A 17,402-nucleotide genomic window follows, 5' to 3' on the forward strand; every position below is an offset into this window, starting at 1 on the left:
ATCTTAAGAAGCGAGATATTTTCTCTCTCTCTCTCTCTTTCTCTCTCTCTCTCTCTCTCTCTGTCACTCGAGGACGATCGTCAGTAATCGCGGCGATGAGAGCGACAATCATGAATTTTGTCCATATAATGTTTTCATATTTGAATATTGATATTTTATTTATTTTATAATATTTATGATCAATGAACAACATAAACGGGACATTTCTTATAACTCGGAACGTTATTTTTAGTTGTCTACACCGAGAGAAAAATTATGATTAAAATTAAGAAATTTTTTCTTTAAACATATTTTTTCAAGTTGAAGTGAAAATACTTTTGAGAAAAATAAAAATTTATTTGATTTCAAAAAATGACATTATTAGCTTTTACTAAAATAAATAAATTATTTGTTCAAATTATTTATTTAATTGAAATAAATAACTTTTTAATTCAAAGAAATACTGATGGAATTATAAGAAATAATTTCCTTGTTTTTTATTTAAAAATATGTTTCTTTTATTTAAAAAAGGATTTTTGTTGCCTAGCCAAATTATTTCTTGATTCTAATAAAAAGAAATAACCAAGAAATTTCTTTACATCAAAGAAACGTTTGTTTGACCGTATAGCAATGCACAAATTTGTTTTATACAAACAAATTTTCTTTGATTCAAAAAATCTTTTCTTTGGGTGTAAATGTTACATTTCTAATTGTTACATTGTGACATTTTGTAACCGTCTGCAATTATTTAAGAGTATCATTAGCGATATCAATCGATTAATGCAACGTTTAAATTCTAACGTTTAAAATTGTATGAATCTATCCATTGTTATATTACAAGTGACACTTTTAAGTAATTAAAAATATCATTTGTCATAACCATTCGTACAATAAAAATATTGGGGAAAGGGGAGGGGAGAAAAATGTTATTAAATATAAAAGTGCTGCGGTTTACATTGAGTATGGATTGAGTGGGCAAAAATCGCTCGACTTAAAAAGATGAACAATCTATTATAATTTCAGTTAATTAAAACAGCTCTAAACCAATTACAATAAAGGAATAATCTTAACTAGTTGCAGAACGTTTATATTTGTGGGCTGCTTGACACGCGGCAATTGGCAAGTAAATTGGAAAACTTTTAGAATCTGCCAGAGAAAAAAATAAAGCGAATAAAAAAAATTGATGTATTTCGTTATTCAGCAATAAAATCTTTTATTTTTTATCTCCAATATTTTATTTTACATGACATTTAATATTTTATATAACATTTTATTATTTGCTCTTTATCGATCGTTTCTCAGTGTTCAGTCAACCGCTAAATGTCAATCTGCCAATATTCATCACCGATTCGGTTTGAATTTTGTGCAGTTGACAACTAATCACTGTCACGGAGAAACGGCCAGGTATTATATTTTGAGTTATATCTTTTTGCAAATCCGATAAAAATTATAATTTAAAAAAATGGTCATAATTGACGCCAGGCTTTCTTATCTTAAATAAACTGTTCCAAGTTATATTAAATTAATTATATTCTTTTCTCCTTACTGCGATATTGAGAAACTTTTTCACGAGGAATTCAAGATGTCGCTCTCCTCTGTAAAAATGTTAATTATAGACTAATAACGAACGTGTCAAAGTTTCTTGATCTTCTAATAGGTAGTTGTTTCAAACGTTTCTAGAGATTAGTTGATATGCACAAAGAATTAAACGCATAAAATAGCTATGTGTTCTTTCCTTCTATCAAGCTTCTTTCTATATAGTTGAACAACTCGGATTATTTTACATCTGATAGTCTTACGATTAGCATGTTTCTACAGATCGTTGCGAGTAGACGATTCTCTTAGAGAATATTAAAGATCACAGACATTTGTCATTTCTTTAGGATTGTCGATATTGTGTTAGTACAACATAGCTAATACGTAATCGAACTTTTACATATACGAATGAGCTTAGAGAGACAACAATTATACTTAATATAGTCTTGCATCTTTATCTTTATACAAATGTTCGACGGGATACTTGATTCTTTTCGCGAAACACAAATTTGATTAAACAATCCGATGTTATACAACAAGAAATATTAATCCTGTAACCGTAGATACGGAATCACGTTTATCAATTTATTTATTTTTATTTTTGCATCTTGTGCGCGATTATTATTGGATCTTGTTGAAAAGATAAACCGATGAGAAATGATTGACTATACGAGAATTAAACGACACTTTCGAGCAAAGCATGGAAACATTATTCTTGCCTCTCTCTTTCTCTCTTTCTCTCTCTCTCTCTCTCGCTCTTTCCCTGTCTCTAGTTTACGTCTCTTCTAGATTCCTTTTAGGTGTAACCTGCTCAATTTGTCGGACGTATCTGCCTGCTGTGCAACATGCATCGTTCTCACGATAATCGACTGTTTCCTATTGGCACTATTCTTGTCCGAGAGAAGTGCATGTACATACGTATATATACGTTTGTCGTCGGGCGGACCTCAAGCATCCCTTGTAACTCTATCGCGCTGCACCGTGGATATGTATGCCTGTGTATGTGACTGTACGTATGAGAGTGAGTTGATAAAAACTGCGAAAGCTGGTTACAAGAATGGCTATATCTCAAAACGGTCTTCAGCTAGAAAAACGGTACTGGAGAGCGAGCAAAAAAATAAAAGAGAAGAAATATTTTTAAATTACCCTTCTACGCTGCAGGCATGCAGGGATGTTTGCTTGGATGTAGCGAGATGCTTAGATCAATGTGAGACCTTTTAATGTGATACATGTTTTTCCTTCGTATTTCACATTATAGAGATGCTGAGCGTGTGGAATCAACTGCCACGTGTCGTCCGGGTGTACACCGTAGGTTCGTTTCTTCCAAAAATTTTCATTTTCGAACGCGAGTCGTAAAAACGCATACGAAGACTACATTTTTTTGCACTGTGCACTTTGAGCTTGGCATCATCGAGCTCTTTTTGCATGAAAAATCGCTCGCAAAAGCGCACTCCAGCTCTCATGTTTACGACGATGCTTTCTTCGTATATGCTATACAGACTGTTCCAGGATCCATATGCTTTCAAAAGTTATGAATATTATACGAGATAGACTAAGATTGTCATATGATGATTTTTGGTGGCCAATAGTCAAAGGGTTAGTCAACGTAAAAGTTTTCAAAGTTTTAATGTACAAACATTTAATATCTCTAATAGATAAGAGAGGCATTTTTACTTTAACGCAAATTTATTTGCTTACAAACTTGATGATGTAATCAAAGTTTAAATGTTTATAGATAATGTATATTATTAGATTATAGATACAATGCAATATATTTAAAATGACTAATATTTTCGAAGCGCGTATGTATCAAAAGGAAAAATCCGCTTCGGAGTTATAAAATAGATAGAAGAATTTGTGCGCGCGCGCGTGTGTGCGTGCGTGCGTGCGCGTGTGTGTGTATGTGTGTGTGTGTGTGTGTGTGTGTGTGTGTGTGTGTGTGTGTTTGTGTATGTATGTGTATATATTATATTTATAACGGTTCTGAGACACTTTACGCAATTTTTGGCAACATATGATACGCATGCGAACACATAAAGCTTTCCTGCGTATATTTAAATCTATTAATGTTTATTTCGAAATTTTAACTATATTATTTAACATAGTTAGTCAACTATGTAACATTTTGCACATGCGTAATTCTTTTTTTTTCATCTTTTGGTTAATTGCTACAATTGTTATTGTCGTTAATATATCACACAGATTAATTCGATTTTTCATACCTGTTCACTAACGATGTTTTCCAAGTGTTTTGTGTTCAGTGTAATTCGCATCCAAGATCGATGTATACGTAAAAAATACACTTTCGAAACGAAATCACGGTATACTTCACGTATATTGTAGCATTGCTGTTTATAAGTAAACACCGTTGTTACGCTCGCATTAATGTTAACACTGAGGAATATGTTTTCGAAATTATTTGGCAAGACGATAGAGTTAACTGTTGTAGAGCTTCAATCAAGTCTACCAAATCACTGCTGCGATCTGTGCTGCGATCAAGTCATTAAAATCAAGGAGATATGAAACACAAGCTCGAAAGATTACAGCGGTTTATTTAAACTTGAATTTTTAACAAATCCTCGTTCTCTTCTCTCTTTTACTTTTTTTTTTTTTTTTTTTTCAATGCAATTCCCCTCCAATTCGCATACTTAAAAATCGCACATTAAACTTCCTCACTAAAATGACGCGCAATTAATAATGACCTTGGTTAAATTATTTACTGATACTTGAATATTTAATTTAATTAGAGTGTGAGTTTTAGCAAGTGAGTTAAGACTACATAGAATAGAATAGAGATTTGTATAGTATGTTTAGAATATTATGTCCTGTATGAGGCGACTTGTATGAAACAGCCAATATTAAATAGTTAAAAAAATACTTTAATAATACGTATGCTAAAAAATTTGCTTTTAAAATATCTTTTCTAGATCTAGATATTCTGTATTATTTATCTCTCGCACACTCTCATAGAATGTATAGTGCAATATAATAGAATATAAGGATCGAATATCTCGATTATATTCCGAGCCGCAACTCATTCTAATTTATTTTCATGATTGAAAAATGATATTTTACCGCATTTTATACGTGGTATTGATTCACGAGCTCTTACACGACGATCTTTTAAAGAAATAACATATTTCTGACAATCTATCACAAATTCACGATTTTAATATACAAGAAAAAAAAATAAGTAGCACAAATTACATCGAGTCAAGTACCTAACGCGATGAGTCAACATCAAATAGAATACATTAATCTTTCCTGGTCGTTTCATGATAACATAGAGCCTAAATATGATGAAGATTTTAAGCGAGTTAGTATACATGTATATTGTACAATGATAAATTTTCGAGGACCTCGAGTGCCTCGACTTGATACTCGATCGTGCGTAGCGAAGGTAGGCGTTTTGTTAGTGTCCAATGTGTATCAGAGCGCGCGCGTTGGGTGGTTGCTGATCTATAACGTTCCCTTCCACAATTTTCTCCTACAGACGATTGGCAGATGAAGATGACGAGCTGTCGGAGGTGCAGCCAGATGCGGTACCACCGGAAGTGCGCGAGTGGTTGGCATCGACTTTCACTAGGCAGCTCGCCACTACTAGGCGGAAAGCCGATGAGAAACCGAAATTCCGTTCGGTCGCCCACGCCATCAGGGCGGGCATATTTGTCGATCGGATCTATAGGAGGGTCACGAATACCGCCCTCATGCAATTTCCGCCGGAAGTCGTGAAAGTACTCAAGGTAATCTACCTACGACAAGCCGCGGCGCATTTGCCTATTTTTACAGCGTCGCAAGATTTTTGACAAGTCCATCACGACGTAAAGATATTTCATTTCATAAAGATTTCTTTGCAACTCAAAGAAATGTTCGGAATAGTATACATGTATACGCCACGTCTCTCTCTCTCTCTCTCTCTCTCTCTCTCTCTCTCTCTCTCTCTCTTTAGTTATTTATACAACATATCTATTCTTTACATCTCTGATGCTTGAAATTTACATATCTTTCTTTTCAATAAGAAATAATTAGTCCCCTTCTTTCTATTGAACTATTAGCCAAGGAAAAGAAAATTTGAAATCAAAAATCAGTTTATTATTATTAAAATTGAGGCCAAGAGTTCTCGAAAGTTCAAGTAATCGCAAATTGCTTTCTTTATTATTCAAGACTTTAGACGATTGGTCGTTTGATGTATTTTCCTTGAATGAGGCCGCTCTGGGTACACCAGTGAAATACCTGGGTTATGACCTCCTCAATCGATATGGTATGATTCACAAGTTTAAAGTACCTCCCGTAGTTTTGGAATGTTTCCTCGGAAGAGTCGAGGAGGGTTATTGCAGGCATCGAAACCCATACCATAACAATCTCCACGCTGCTGATGTTGCGCAAACGATGCATTACATCTTGTGTCAAACGGGTTTAATGGTGAGTATCCTTCTTTCTCTTCCCTTCTCCTTCTTTTCTCTGTTTCTGATGTACATATAATAAGAGGATAATTAACCAGTTGTGATCACACTTCCAAATAATAACATAACGGTTACATGGGGTCCTATAAATCCCCCTGCATAAAATCAATCGCTATTTGTCAGCTTTTTGATATTCCGTCGCAAAAACTTTATTGGACATACCTTGTTCTTTAGCGTCCAATAATTTTTTTTAATTAAAATTAACATAATGAAAAAATTCAAATAAAGAAGCCGCAAAATTTGACCTTTTATAAAAAATATTCATAACATTTTTAACTTTTGAGATAATTTAACAAAAATTTAGGGGTGTGTTCTCAAGATAGTATACTTTTAGGTAAAAATTAGTTTCATAAAAGATTGTTTGATTTTTAATGATCTGTGTATGTACTCTTGAAGTTAGCGTGGGGTCTTTTGGACCCCTAGTGATCTCAAAGGGTTAATAACTTATTTTTGAGAAAATTTTCAAATCAAATATTTGGTCATGATTATTATTATTAGCACACATGATATATTATAATATATATATACAATTTACAATTAGCATGTATAAATATAGGTGGATTCTTTACTCATCCTTTGCTATCTTTGTGTTTCATCTACGCGAGATAGTTGATACAAACTGAATATTCCTTGTAGAATTGGCTGACCGATCTCGAAATTTTCGCCACTCTCGTGGCAGCGCTTATTCATGATTACGAGCATACTGGGACCACAAACAATTTCCACGTAATGTCCGGTAGTGACACAGCGCTCCTATATAACGACCGAGCTGTGCTAGAAAATCATCACATCTCGGCCAGCTTTCGGTACGTGCAAATTCCATTATTTGCGATTGCAATCTCGAGCAAATCGTAGTTTTGTATTTTATTTTAGATGATTTTATTTTTAAATTTGCTATATACAGATATTAAAAACTTTGCAATATCTATCACGAGACATTATTATAATAAAATAATAAAATAATAAAATAAATCACCCTTAAAAATTTTTAATCTTTATAAATTGATTTTACCGGTTTTTTTTCTTTGAAACGTTTTTATATTTATATGACTTTTTTTATACAAAAATGTTGCAGTGACTTGGACTTTTTATATTGTAGACACAAATAGATAGCAAATATTATAAAAATAGGATTAATATCTCACATAGAGATGTGCTAATGTATTTTAATATTCCGTGTTTTAGGATACTCAGAGAAGATGATTGTAACATACTACAGAATTTGTCGAGAGAGGAATTTCGAGAATTTCGATCACTTGTAATTGACATGGTTCTTGCCACTGACATGAGTTTTCATTTTCAACAACTGAAAAATATGAAAAACTTAATAAGTTTGGCGGAACCAAGCGTTGATAAGAGCAAAGCCGTTAGCTTGGTTCTTCATTGTTGCGATATTTCGCATCCTGCCAAAAGATGGGATCTTCATCATAGGTAAATTTTTTTCCGACAGCAAATGTTAAGAAATATATGTTCTTATTTAACTTTGATGACATATAGTTTATTATAGAAATTATAGAAACAAAGAGATCATTTTTTACAAAATTTTTAAAATTGAATAAAAAGATTAAAGAAAATTTATAATTTAAACTGAACTTAAAGATTTCTTTCCTATTAATTTACATTGTAATAAAAACGAAAATAAAACAGTACATGATGTAATAATAAACGTGTGATTGTAATTTTCAATTCCCAGATGGACGATGCAACTTCTAGAAGAGTTTTTCAGACAAGGTGATAAAGAGAGAGAGCTTGGATTGCCTTTTTCTCCTCTATGCGACCGCAATAATACGTTAGTAGCTGAATCTCAAATAGGATTCATAGAATTCATTGTCGAGCCTAGCATGCAAGTATGCAGTGACATGCTGGAAACCGTTCTCGCGCCGCTCAATGTCAAGGATACTGCGGACGAACCCAGCAATGGTAAAACCGTTTTAATACTTTAATTAAATTAAATTACAAAATTTAATTACATCATTTCAAATGATTGTGTTTTGAATTTATTTTCAATTTGATTTTATTTGTCTATAAATCAATTAATAATTGTATAATAATGATGTTGCAGGTTCAGGAGGAGAAAATAAAAGGTGCAAAATTGGAAAACCTTGGATCTCGTGTCTTGCAGAGAATAAGAAAAGTTGGAAAGAACAAGCAGTCCGAGGTATGTTAAGACATACAATTAAATGTAGATATTATTTAATCGTATAGTTAAAAACTTTTTAATAACAAAGTTTTAACGCAATTAAGGATTTTTTAAATATTTTAACATTAAATGGAGTTTATTTAACTAATTATTTTCCAATAATGAGACTGAGTGCAACGGATAAATCATGTTTTATCTGATGCAGATGCAGAAGCTAAAGCACAAAAGGAACAAGAACAAAAAGTCAGTGGGGACGGTGGAGGAGCGCAAGTTCCAGCCGAAAAGTGAAGAATACACCGAACGATTATATTTTTTAAGAATCTCTGTAACTTTAGGTTACGGGGAAGTTTATGATCGCATTGGATGGCATCTATGATAAGTTTATGGACTTCTTATTACGCTTACGAATGATAGCTAAGCGTCATTCGGTAGTACAAATAGACATACGGATATTAGATGTGAATGGAAATAACGATCTAAGCACAAAATATGTTGGAGAATAATTTGTTTAGACACCTTTGATCGACACCAAAGATCCAAATCATGTATTTGTTCTATTATTTTTATAGAATATTCATAGAATACATCTCAACTAATTTATTTTTTATTGTTCCATGATTATACTTTTTGTATTGTTTCGTAAGTATTCGATTTCATACAGCACCCCTTGAGATAATCACCGTCGATGTCGCATTAGATTAGGTATATGTTTTTTCTAATTAATTTCGAAAGCTTCTTGAGGTTTGTTTTTGTAAAAGTTTCTCATTTTTTAAGTAAAATATTTTTTTAATCGACGATTTAACATCTTGAAATTCCTCCAAATTATATAACTTAATACATGATAGAAGAATTGATAAAAAAAATAACGTAAATTACGAATTATATATTACGATTATTTCACACAAGTAGAATGTAAATCATTCATATCTTTTTACTATTTTTAATTAAACAGAGCAAGAATTGACATAACGGTTAGATAAAATCACTAGTATATTATAGCGGAAGACACAGTAAAAAGTACAAAAAAAGAAGATATCCTCAAAGGAAAAAATTAATTCATATATTTCCTAAAGAGCAAAATAAATTTAAACTATATTAAGTTAAATGAGAATTTAAATAATCAATTCAATTTTGCCGTCAAAACTTAAAGAAAATCTAATGATGCATCAAAGTTGCATCAACACAAAATGTTTTGGTTATATGTATACATGATATATAATTACAATTGTAATTCATAATGGCTATTTTCTTTTATTTTTTTATATTTTTGAACTAATATTATAATTATCGACGGTGATTACACAAGATTTTTATTTCTTGAATAAGAGAGATTTTTTTACTAATTACTTATATATCTAATTTCCGCACAAGAATATAAATATTGCACAAAATATTGAAATTTCTTTGTAATTCTATTTATTTATTTATTTTTACTGTATAGAGTATATACATATATAAAATAGAGAAAAGATATTTTCTTTCTGAATAAAACGGGGGCCTGAGGTTTGCCTTTTCAATGCGATCTTTGCAAGCTTAGAATGCAAAACGTTATTTGTGACAGAGACCATTTGGAAACTTGGGAACATTGCTCCCTCTCGTTCACATGTTTATTAGTCGCGGCAAAAAGATCTATAGAAGCAAAATATTCTTGTACATACCGTTTGTTAGATGTGTACTCGTATACACGTACTGGTTCAGCTTTAATATGTGTGTATGTAATGTATAAAGAAAAACAAATAACAAGATACGGCTAGTGTTTAATCGACATAGGCGTACTACATATTTCGTGTATATGTACATATATATGTATATATGTATATGTATATATACAAAAAAAAAGAGAAAGAAAACATTATTTTGTTGAACTCCTTGCGATATCGCAGATGTAGAATGTACATGTTAGCACATGTAGCGACGCACACGTCCGTATTTAAGTTTGTAATAAAACATATCCATGAACGAATGCGCATTAGAAAATGCATACATTCTTGATACAAAGACGGACAATTGCCATTGTATCAATGCATCATTATCATCCTGTGTCATACGCGTAAAGGAATCGGAGAGACTTCGGTGAAATAAAAGATTTACTATTCTTTCTTTCTTTCTTATCATGTAGAGAAAGTGTTGCCGTTATTGCAAACATTTTACTTTATTATTTAGATGACTATAAATGTATAATTTTTAAGCATTCGCGTGTTACATACTTAGTAATTGTTACTTAATATATTGCGCTATGTTAATTAAATCATGAGAAGAAATTTGTGTAATTTAATTAACTTTCGCAGAATCAGCCTCTTTTCATTTATTTTGCGATAGAAAGATGCTTAATTTCTTTTTATTCGTTTATTAAAATAACAAATGATAAATGAAAGTATCTACCGAAATTGAATCCGATTCTGTACACGTGGCAATAATTTGAGGTAAGATTATGGAGAAACCGTTCATATATGTATACATATATGTATATCTGTAAGCACATGTATACGTATATGTATAGCATAAAATAGGACACATACAGAGATAACAGATTTTTCGAGTGGAACGTTTTATCGTTACAAAGATATTATATACATACATATATCGATATATAGATGTATAGAATAATCTCACTATTTCGAGATTGAACATATCCGTCCTGTATTTATTTAATTTCCCTCATTCATGAATTCTCAACACTGCTATGGAACAAATGTTTCGTGTTATTAATACAATATAATAGATAACGCTTATCTTCTTCTTCGTCATCATCTTGTAATGTAGCCTGACCAAATCGACAAAATCAAAAACTTAGCATTGAAGTCTCGGAAAAGATCCGAGCAAACTCCAAAAATTAATTGCTACGCTCACACTATTCACGCAATCAAATCTTATTTTACATTTAATTTCTCTTTTCATATTTTTGGTTATTGTTCAGATATTCTGTTTTTAATCAAAATTTGGAAATTTTTTACGCAAAATTTTATTTAACTCAAAGTGTTTGCCTTATTTTTAATTTTAAGAATATGAATAATATATATCATGTATTATTGTAAAGTTATAAAATTAGTTTACGTTTCATAAGAATCAAACTTTAATCTATGGCTGTGCGCCGGTCGTGTATGATTGAATTTTTTTTTTCCTACAGCAGAGAGGGGCCAAAACGCATGATAGAATTAAAGTACATTGAAATCACGATTGCATTAAGAGAATTATTGACCAGTCACGTAAATAAAAAAAAATTAATTGGTTATAGCGTAAAGACATTATTTGAATTCGCATGGCGCGGCCGGCCCGTTGCTCTCAGTAAATGAATGACGAAATGCGTTGCTGGACTTAAAAACTCTAAAAACTGTAGACTAAACGTAAATCTACTCTGCGTTAGAAACACATGTTTATATTCACGTGGCTCGGTCGTTTCATTGTCTAGAGCTCTCTTTAAATTGATACTGGCCTTTCCTTATACGATATGCGCAATAATATGCGAATTGCGGGATAATCACAAGAAAGAAGAGAGCGAGAGAAAAAGAAAGAGAAATAGAAAAAAATAAATAAAGCGACACTGACGGTGTCGCAAGCACATTATTACGCTTGACTACAAAGCACCTCCCAAATATGTTTAATATAAGCAAATGATTAGTTAGTATCAGGTAGTTTGATGAGACAAGCGAGAAAATTTGATGATATCATTCAAAATGAGTAAGGCGTTTTAAGAATACTCGAGACCAATACTATTAACTCTTAAGATAAAAGTGCACACGTGAATTCCTCTTCTTTTCTTCAGTCTCTTTATTTCTCTTCAATTGGTATATCCGTACACCTATACCATTCTTAATCTCGTTAATCTCGATTATTGTAAATCTCATTGTCAGTGGACGATGCGTTCGCGCCATTACATTGATGCTGATCGTTTTTAAATATGTGTCACCACGAATTATAATGATTCTACATTCTCCGTTTATTTTTCAGCACAATTTAATAATAAGAAGTGTACATAACCGGCAACTTCAGCACCATGTCCATTCGATGTGATGTAATGAAATGTAAACGTATAACGAGAGATATATTAATATATTACACAAAGATACGTCACATGTATGATTAGCATTGTACTATGCGTAACTTTACAAAAAGAAAAAAAAATAAAAATACTCGATTACTTAAACGCTGTCGATTTAATTCGAATAACAAATAAAAGGACATATAATGAAATGATTTTTAATCTCTATGATTTATTAAATACTTCTTACATTGACAAAGCATTTCAACTTAATCCTATAAGCAATCTACAAAGAATTTTTTTCGATCGACTTGATAATTTTCCAAACATAATTTTACAGAAACTACAGCTATAAGTTAATTGATATTAAAATTACGATATGTATACATATTAGCTTGTATTCGTTTTAGTTTTTTTACAGTGAATAGAATACGTTATAACAACTGTCGAAAAATTTATATGTGAATATAAAAATTTCTATTTTTTCCTATTTTATTTTTTTAATTCGAAAAATTGATGGAAAATAAAAATTTCTTTCGACTTTGTTTATTTTATAAGAAAACGAATTCAGAAAAATATTCAAAAAGTTTTATTTATTTTAAACGTTGCATATCTATTATTCCGTTGTGAACCGTTTAACATTCTCCACAGTGAATACGGTGTCGTGTATCCTCGTAAGTATAAGTTCTGATACCTGAAATAGATAAATTATGGTTATGCGTGTGCGTAAAATATGACGTAATATGTGATGATTTCATACATAATAGAAAGTTATAAAATTTAATCATATATACAGGGTGTCCCATTTTAAATGATTTAACCAAATATCTCAAAAACTAAACTCAGTAGACAAAAATGTTTCAGACAAAAGTTGTATGATTTTGAGGGGGACATAAGATGGTGTCATTAATTTGACCTTGAATAGTTGCTTGAAGATCATGTAAAGGACACCTTCAATTTTTTAAACGGGACTGTCTACTTTTTATTACATATTCTTGTAGATTATCTCGAGACCTTTCCAAAACACTACAAGAAAGTTTATTTTTGTTGAGTACTTTCCGAGTTGTAAGGCTTGAAAGCTACGGTATACTGTAACTTTCAAGCGTCATAACTCGGAAAGACCTTAACAAAAATAAACTTATTTGTAATGTTTTGGAAAAGTCTCGAAATAAGCTACAAGAATATGTATAAAAGATACAATATTAAAGTATCGGTAGTTCTCTAATTAAAGGGTATTGGTACTTCCATAACATTCTATATTTTTTCAATCACAATATGTCAATCAATTACAATATATATGTGTATATATATATATATATATATAATAATAATAATTGATAACCATGTGATGATAATTGTTAATTATTATTGTTTACACGTTATGCGCTCAAACATAATAATTATTCCGCGTTTCTTTCTTGCACGTTTATAATCAAATGAATTTTGTATATTTATAATTGCAAATATACAAAAGTATCATAACAAAATCATTATATCAAAAGCATCACATCTTTTTGTAATCACCTGTACGTAAGACGGACTACTCAGTACATAGATAACTGCTTCTGCAACATCCTCGGTTTCCAGGACTGGCCAAAGATCTTTCGAGATCGCGTCAGATAAAACACTTTCCGTTAACATAGGTGTTCTTACCCCACTAGGGCTGATGTTCTGTTTACAAAAATATTATTAACATTTCAAATATATCGTTACGTCTATTATTATTATGTTTTTGTTCTACACTCTTTGCTACAACATAAAGCTAGTAATTGTCACTAGATTAAAATTACTATCGTTATCAATATTGTAAATGTAACTATCTAACAACATTGAGAACAGGTAGACTTAAACTACTATTAAAGATAGATTCATACTAATATAAGTTTAATTACTCACGAGGAATAAATCTAATTCATTGTATTTTTTAATCTACTAACATTATTGTCGCATTGACAAGTTTATAATACAAAGAATTTGTATATATACCGTGACTTTTACATCAAGATTTGCATTTTTCACTTCATTACGTAGACTTGCTGCCATGCCAGTGATGGCAAACTTACTAGCGCAATATACACTAACTGGCATAGTAAATGCTTCAGCGTTATGTCCTGCTACACTGTGAATGAAACAAAAAGATGACAAGCAATACTACAAGAAAAACTCAATTCTTGCAAACTTGGGTATTATATAGAGAATTATTATAAATATTTCCATAAATATATCTCATCTAATAAGATTTGTATAATTGTATAAGAAAGTTTTTTTAATTTTATTATTGCATATTTTATTTTTACGTATTGTTTATTATTGTATCTTTTTTAAGCCTTTTTAATTAACAAAATATAAAGTAATTTTAACACAAAAAAAGTTGGTATTTGTGAGCACGCACGTGCTTACATATGTAATAAATTTATTTTTAATAATTATAAATTTTGTATGTTTAAGAAAATTTTGCATTTTTTATTATCAGACGGGTTTTTGTTTAGGCAGATTAATAAAATGTTTATTAATACCAACTATATAATATATCAGAGAGAGAGAGAGAGAGAGAGAGAGAGAGAGAAAGAGAGAGTGCGCGCGCGCGTGTGTGTGTGTGTGTGTGTGTGTGTGTGTGTGTGTGTGTGTCAAGAATACAAACAGCGTTTTATACTTTTATTTCATAGAAAATTTAAACATTTTCATATTTACGTTAACATTTACCTATTAATATTAATGATCTGACCCGATGCTTTTCGCCTTTTGACGGACTGCACTAATTCCCGCGAACAGATTGCTGATGCAATCACATTCACATCCATAATTTCGTGATATGTCTCTGTCGATCCCTCTTTCAATAAAAATACAACAGTTTCTTATATAAAGTCAATTTTAAATGTTTGCATAATAAAAATATTGCAAAAGAATCTTTATAAGTAAAATATCCAGCAGACACAGTATCCTTGTCAATATTAAACAAATGTTTTTGCAGTTATATAACTTATATGTTGCTTGAAGAAAAAGAAAGAACGAAAGAAGATGACAATTTACCTATAATCGATTCGAATGAAAGCACGCCGGCGTTATTGATCATTACGTCAATACCGCCTAATTTTTCCTCCGCCCATTTAAACACTTTGAGGATATCCTCTTCTTGTCGGACGTTGCATTGCATCGTATATATTTCAGCTTTAAGCTCAAGTTTGATACTTTCTGCCAATCTGTTCAGCTTTTCCAGTCTTCTTGCCACAGCAATCACTTTCATTCCATTCTTTGCAAGTTCTCGTGTGATCTGCATACCTATTCCGGCACTTGCGCCAGTAATCATCGCAATTTTTCCTACCCAACGATTCATCGTGGCAAAAATCTTTCGTGTAACTGTCGACCGACTAAACTGCTTCAGTCACCTTTAAATGCTTATCCTCACCAACAACTAATTTATCAACCACACATCAACGATGAAATATTTGTAATAAGATATTTTTCTCAAATTAAAAAAATTTTTAATGTAAAATAATTATTTTTTTCAAATTTTGCACAAAGGCTAATCTACAATGTGCTCTTTGGTTTTTGTTTCTTGCTTTGTCTGTTAGCGTTTGGCTCACTATTTTATCTACCAACGTGTTTTTTGTCTCTCATGTTCATTAACTTTTATCTCGCCAATTTCAGTAAAATAGCTTGCGAAAAAATAAAAAAATAATAGACAAAAAGCAAAAAACAGGAAGCAAAGCACATTGTATATTAACTTTAAACATTTATCAAAAATGTCAGAAAGACATTTTTTCAAACGTTAAAATAAACACATTTTTAATGAAATGAAAAAAACTTAACTCATTATTTTTAATATTTTTAAAAATGTTTTTAAACTTTATGCTTGTTATTCGATCTTGTTTCTCTTATTTTGTTTATTGTGTTATTAAAACTGTTTTTAAATGTTTTTAAACTTGAAAAATATTTTTTTCTGACGTTCTAAACAAAAAACTTTTCAAATACTAAAATAAAAGTTTGTATAATGAAAAAAACTTATTTAATTACTATGCTATGTGTCGCTCGTATGTTGATAAATTCTAACAACAAAAAACGGCGGGTCAATAACAAGCAATAAATAAAGTTGTTTTAAATTAAATATATTTTCTCATTACATATAAATAAGCAATGCGGAACTAGTTCCTGTTCCACTATAAGCTTTCATCAGCCGCTATAATAGATAACGTTAACAAAATAATTACATAGTCTAACTGTATGCCAAAATATTAACTAAGGAAATTGAAATTAAAATGATAAAAAAAATAACCAAACTAGTTTTCGTAACGCATTTTATGGCCATCGTTTCAAAATACGCGTTACGTATTTGTATGTAATGAGAAAATATATTCAATTTAGAACAACTTTATTTATTGCTTGTTATTGGCAAGTTTTTCGTTGTTAGAGTTTGTGAACATACGAGCGACACATTTTAAAACGCTAGCCATAAAATGCGTTACGAAAACCAGTTTGGTTATATTTTTTATCCTTTTAATTTCAATTTTGTTAGTTATTATTTCGGTTTACAGTTAGATTATGTAATTATTTTGTTAACGTTAGGATATCTATTATTATCTTTTCAAAAGAAAGAGGAAAAAAAAACGTGTGTGTATATTAAATCATTATTCCTTCTACAAAATCTAAGTAGTATTATTTTTGTATCTTCATTGAAAAATTTTCCTATTATAACCCATGTGGTACTCTCTTTTAAATTCCATACAAAACCTAAGTACCATCTCTGTATTATTATTAAAAAATTTTCCTATTTCAACTCAAGTCGTATTTACTTAAAAATAAATAGCTTAAATTTAATCCAACCTAAACGTATTTTTCCACAAAAATGTATGAAATTTTTAAATTGCGCTAATTATAAAAAGAATTGCTCTTTGAAATAACTGCTGTACTTACTAAAAATAAATATCTTAAATTTAATCCAACCTAAATATATTTTTTCAAAAAAAATGTATAAAATTTTTAAATCCTCCAATTATAGAATATATTGATGAACTCTTTGAAATAACTGCTGTACTACTTTTAACAAATAAAATCTAAATAATAATATTTTTATTTTTTAATAAAAGCCTAGTGGTGGTGTTTTTAAATTTCTTTTTGAATAAAATTTAAGTGCTACTATCTGTGTATTTTTAATGAAAAATCTTTTTGTTTTAACCCAAATAAATGTATTTTATTTTAAAAAGTTTTAATGGAATATATAACATTTAAATATCAAAGAATTAAAGAGGAAAAAGAAATATAAAATTTTATTAAAATAAAAAATATTTTAAACTACAAAAACTTTGCT

At 30.5% G+C, this 17,402-nt stretch overlaps 2 protein-coding genes across 17 annotated transcripts in view; one reads left to right on the forward strand and one right to left on the reverse strand.

Annotated features, from left to right (window-relative positions):
- LOC105198448 (calcium/calmodulin-dependent 3',5'-cyclic nucleotide phosphodiesterase 1) overlaps positions 1-12,304 on the forward strand; it is a 100,188-nt gene extending 87,884 nt beyond the window's left edge. For 13 of the 16 annotated variants that reach the window (XM_026136531.2, XM_026136533.2, XM_026136534.2 and 10 more), the window contains 8 exons: positions 2,774-2,827; positions 5,009-5,258; positions 5,680-5,937; positions 6,615-6,784; positions 7,164-7,409; positions 7,672-7,898; positions 8,041-8,136; positions 8,324-12,304. In XM_026136531.2, coding sequence (XP_025992316.1) covers positions 2,774-2,827; positions 5,009-5,258; positions 5,680-5,937; positions 6,615-6,784; positions 7,164-7,409; positions 7,672-7,898; positions 8,041-8,136; positions 8,324-8,406 — 1,384 coding nt within the window. In that variant the 3' untranslated portion in view covers positions 8,407-12,304. The remainder of the gene's footprint in view (positions 1-2,773; positions 2,828-5,008; positions 5,259-5,679; positions 5,938-6,614; positions 6,785-7,163; positions 7,410-7,671; positions 7,899-8,040; positions 8,137-8,323) is intronic. The other 3 variants (XM_039446141.1, XM_039446144.1, XM_011165158.3) reach the window with 1 other exon arrangement.
- A 173-nt stretch (positions 12,305-12,477) lies between these two features.
- Positions 12,478-15,667, reverse strand: LOC105198426 (farnesol dehydrogenase). Its single transcript, XM_026136546.2, has 5 exons — positions 15,128-15,667; positions 14,801-14,927; positions 14,084-14,216; positions 13,622-13,768; positions 12,478-12,791 (listed from the first exon to the last, which is right to left on the reverse strand). Exons 1-5 carry the CDS (start codon positions 15,429-15,431, stop codon positions 12,714-12,716), a joined length of 789 nt encoding a protein of 262 aa, XP_025992331.1. The 5' UTR covers positions 15,432-15,667; the 3' UTR covers positions 12,478-12,713.
- Between the last annotated feature and the right edge of the window lie 1,735 nt (positions 15,668-17,402).

The sequence above is a fragment of the Solenopsis invicta genome, chromosome 2, assembly GCF_016802725.1.
Source record: "Solenopsis invicta isolate M01_SB chromosome 2, UNIL_Sinv_3.0, whole genome shotgun sequence".
NCBI lineage: Eukaryota > Metazoa > Arthropoda > Insecta > Hymenoptera > Formicidae > Solenopsis > Solenopsis invicta.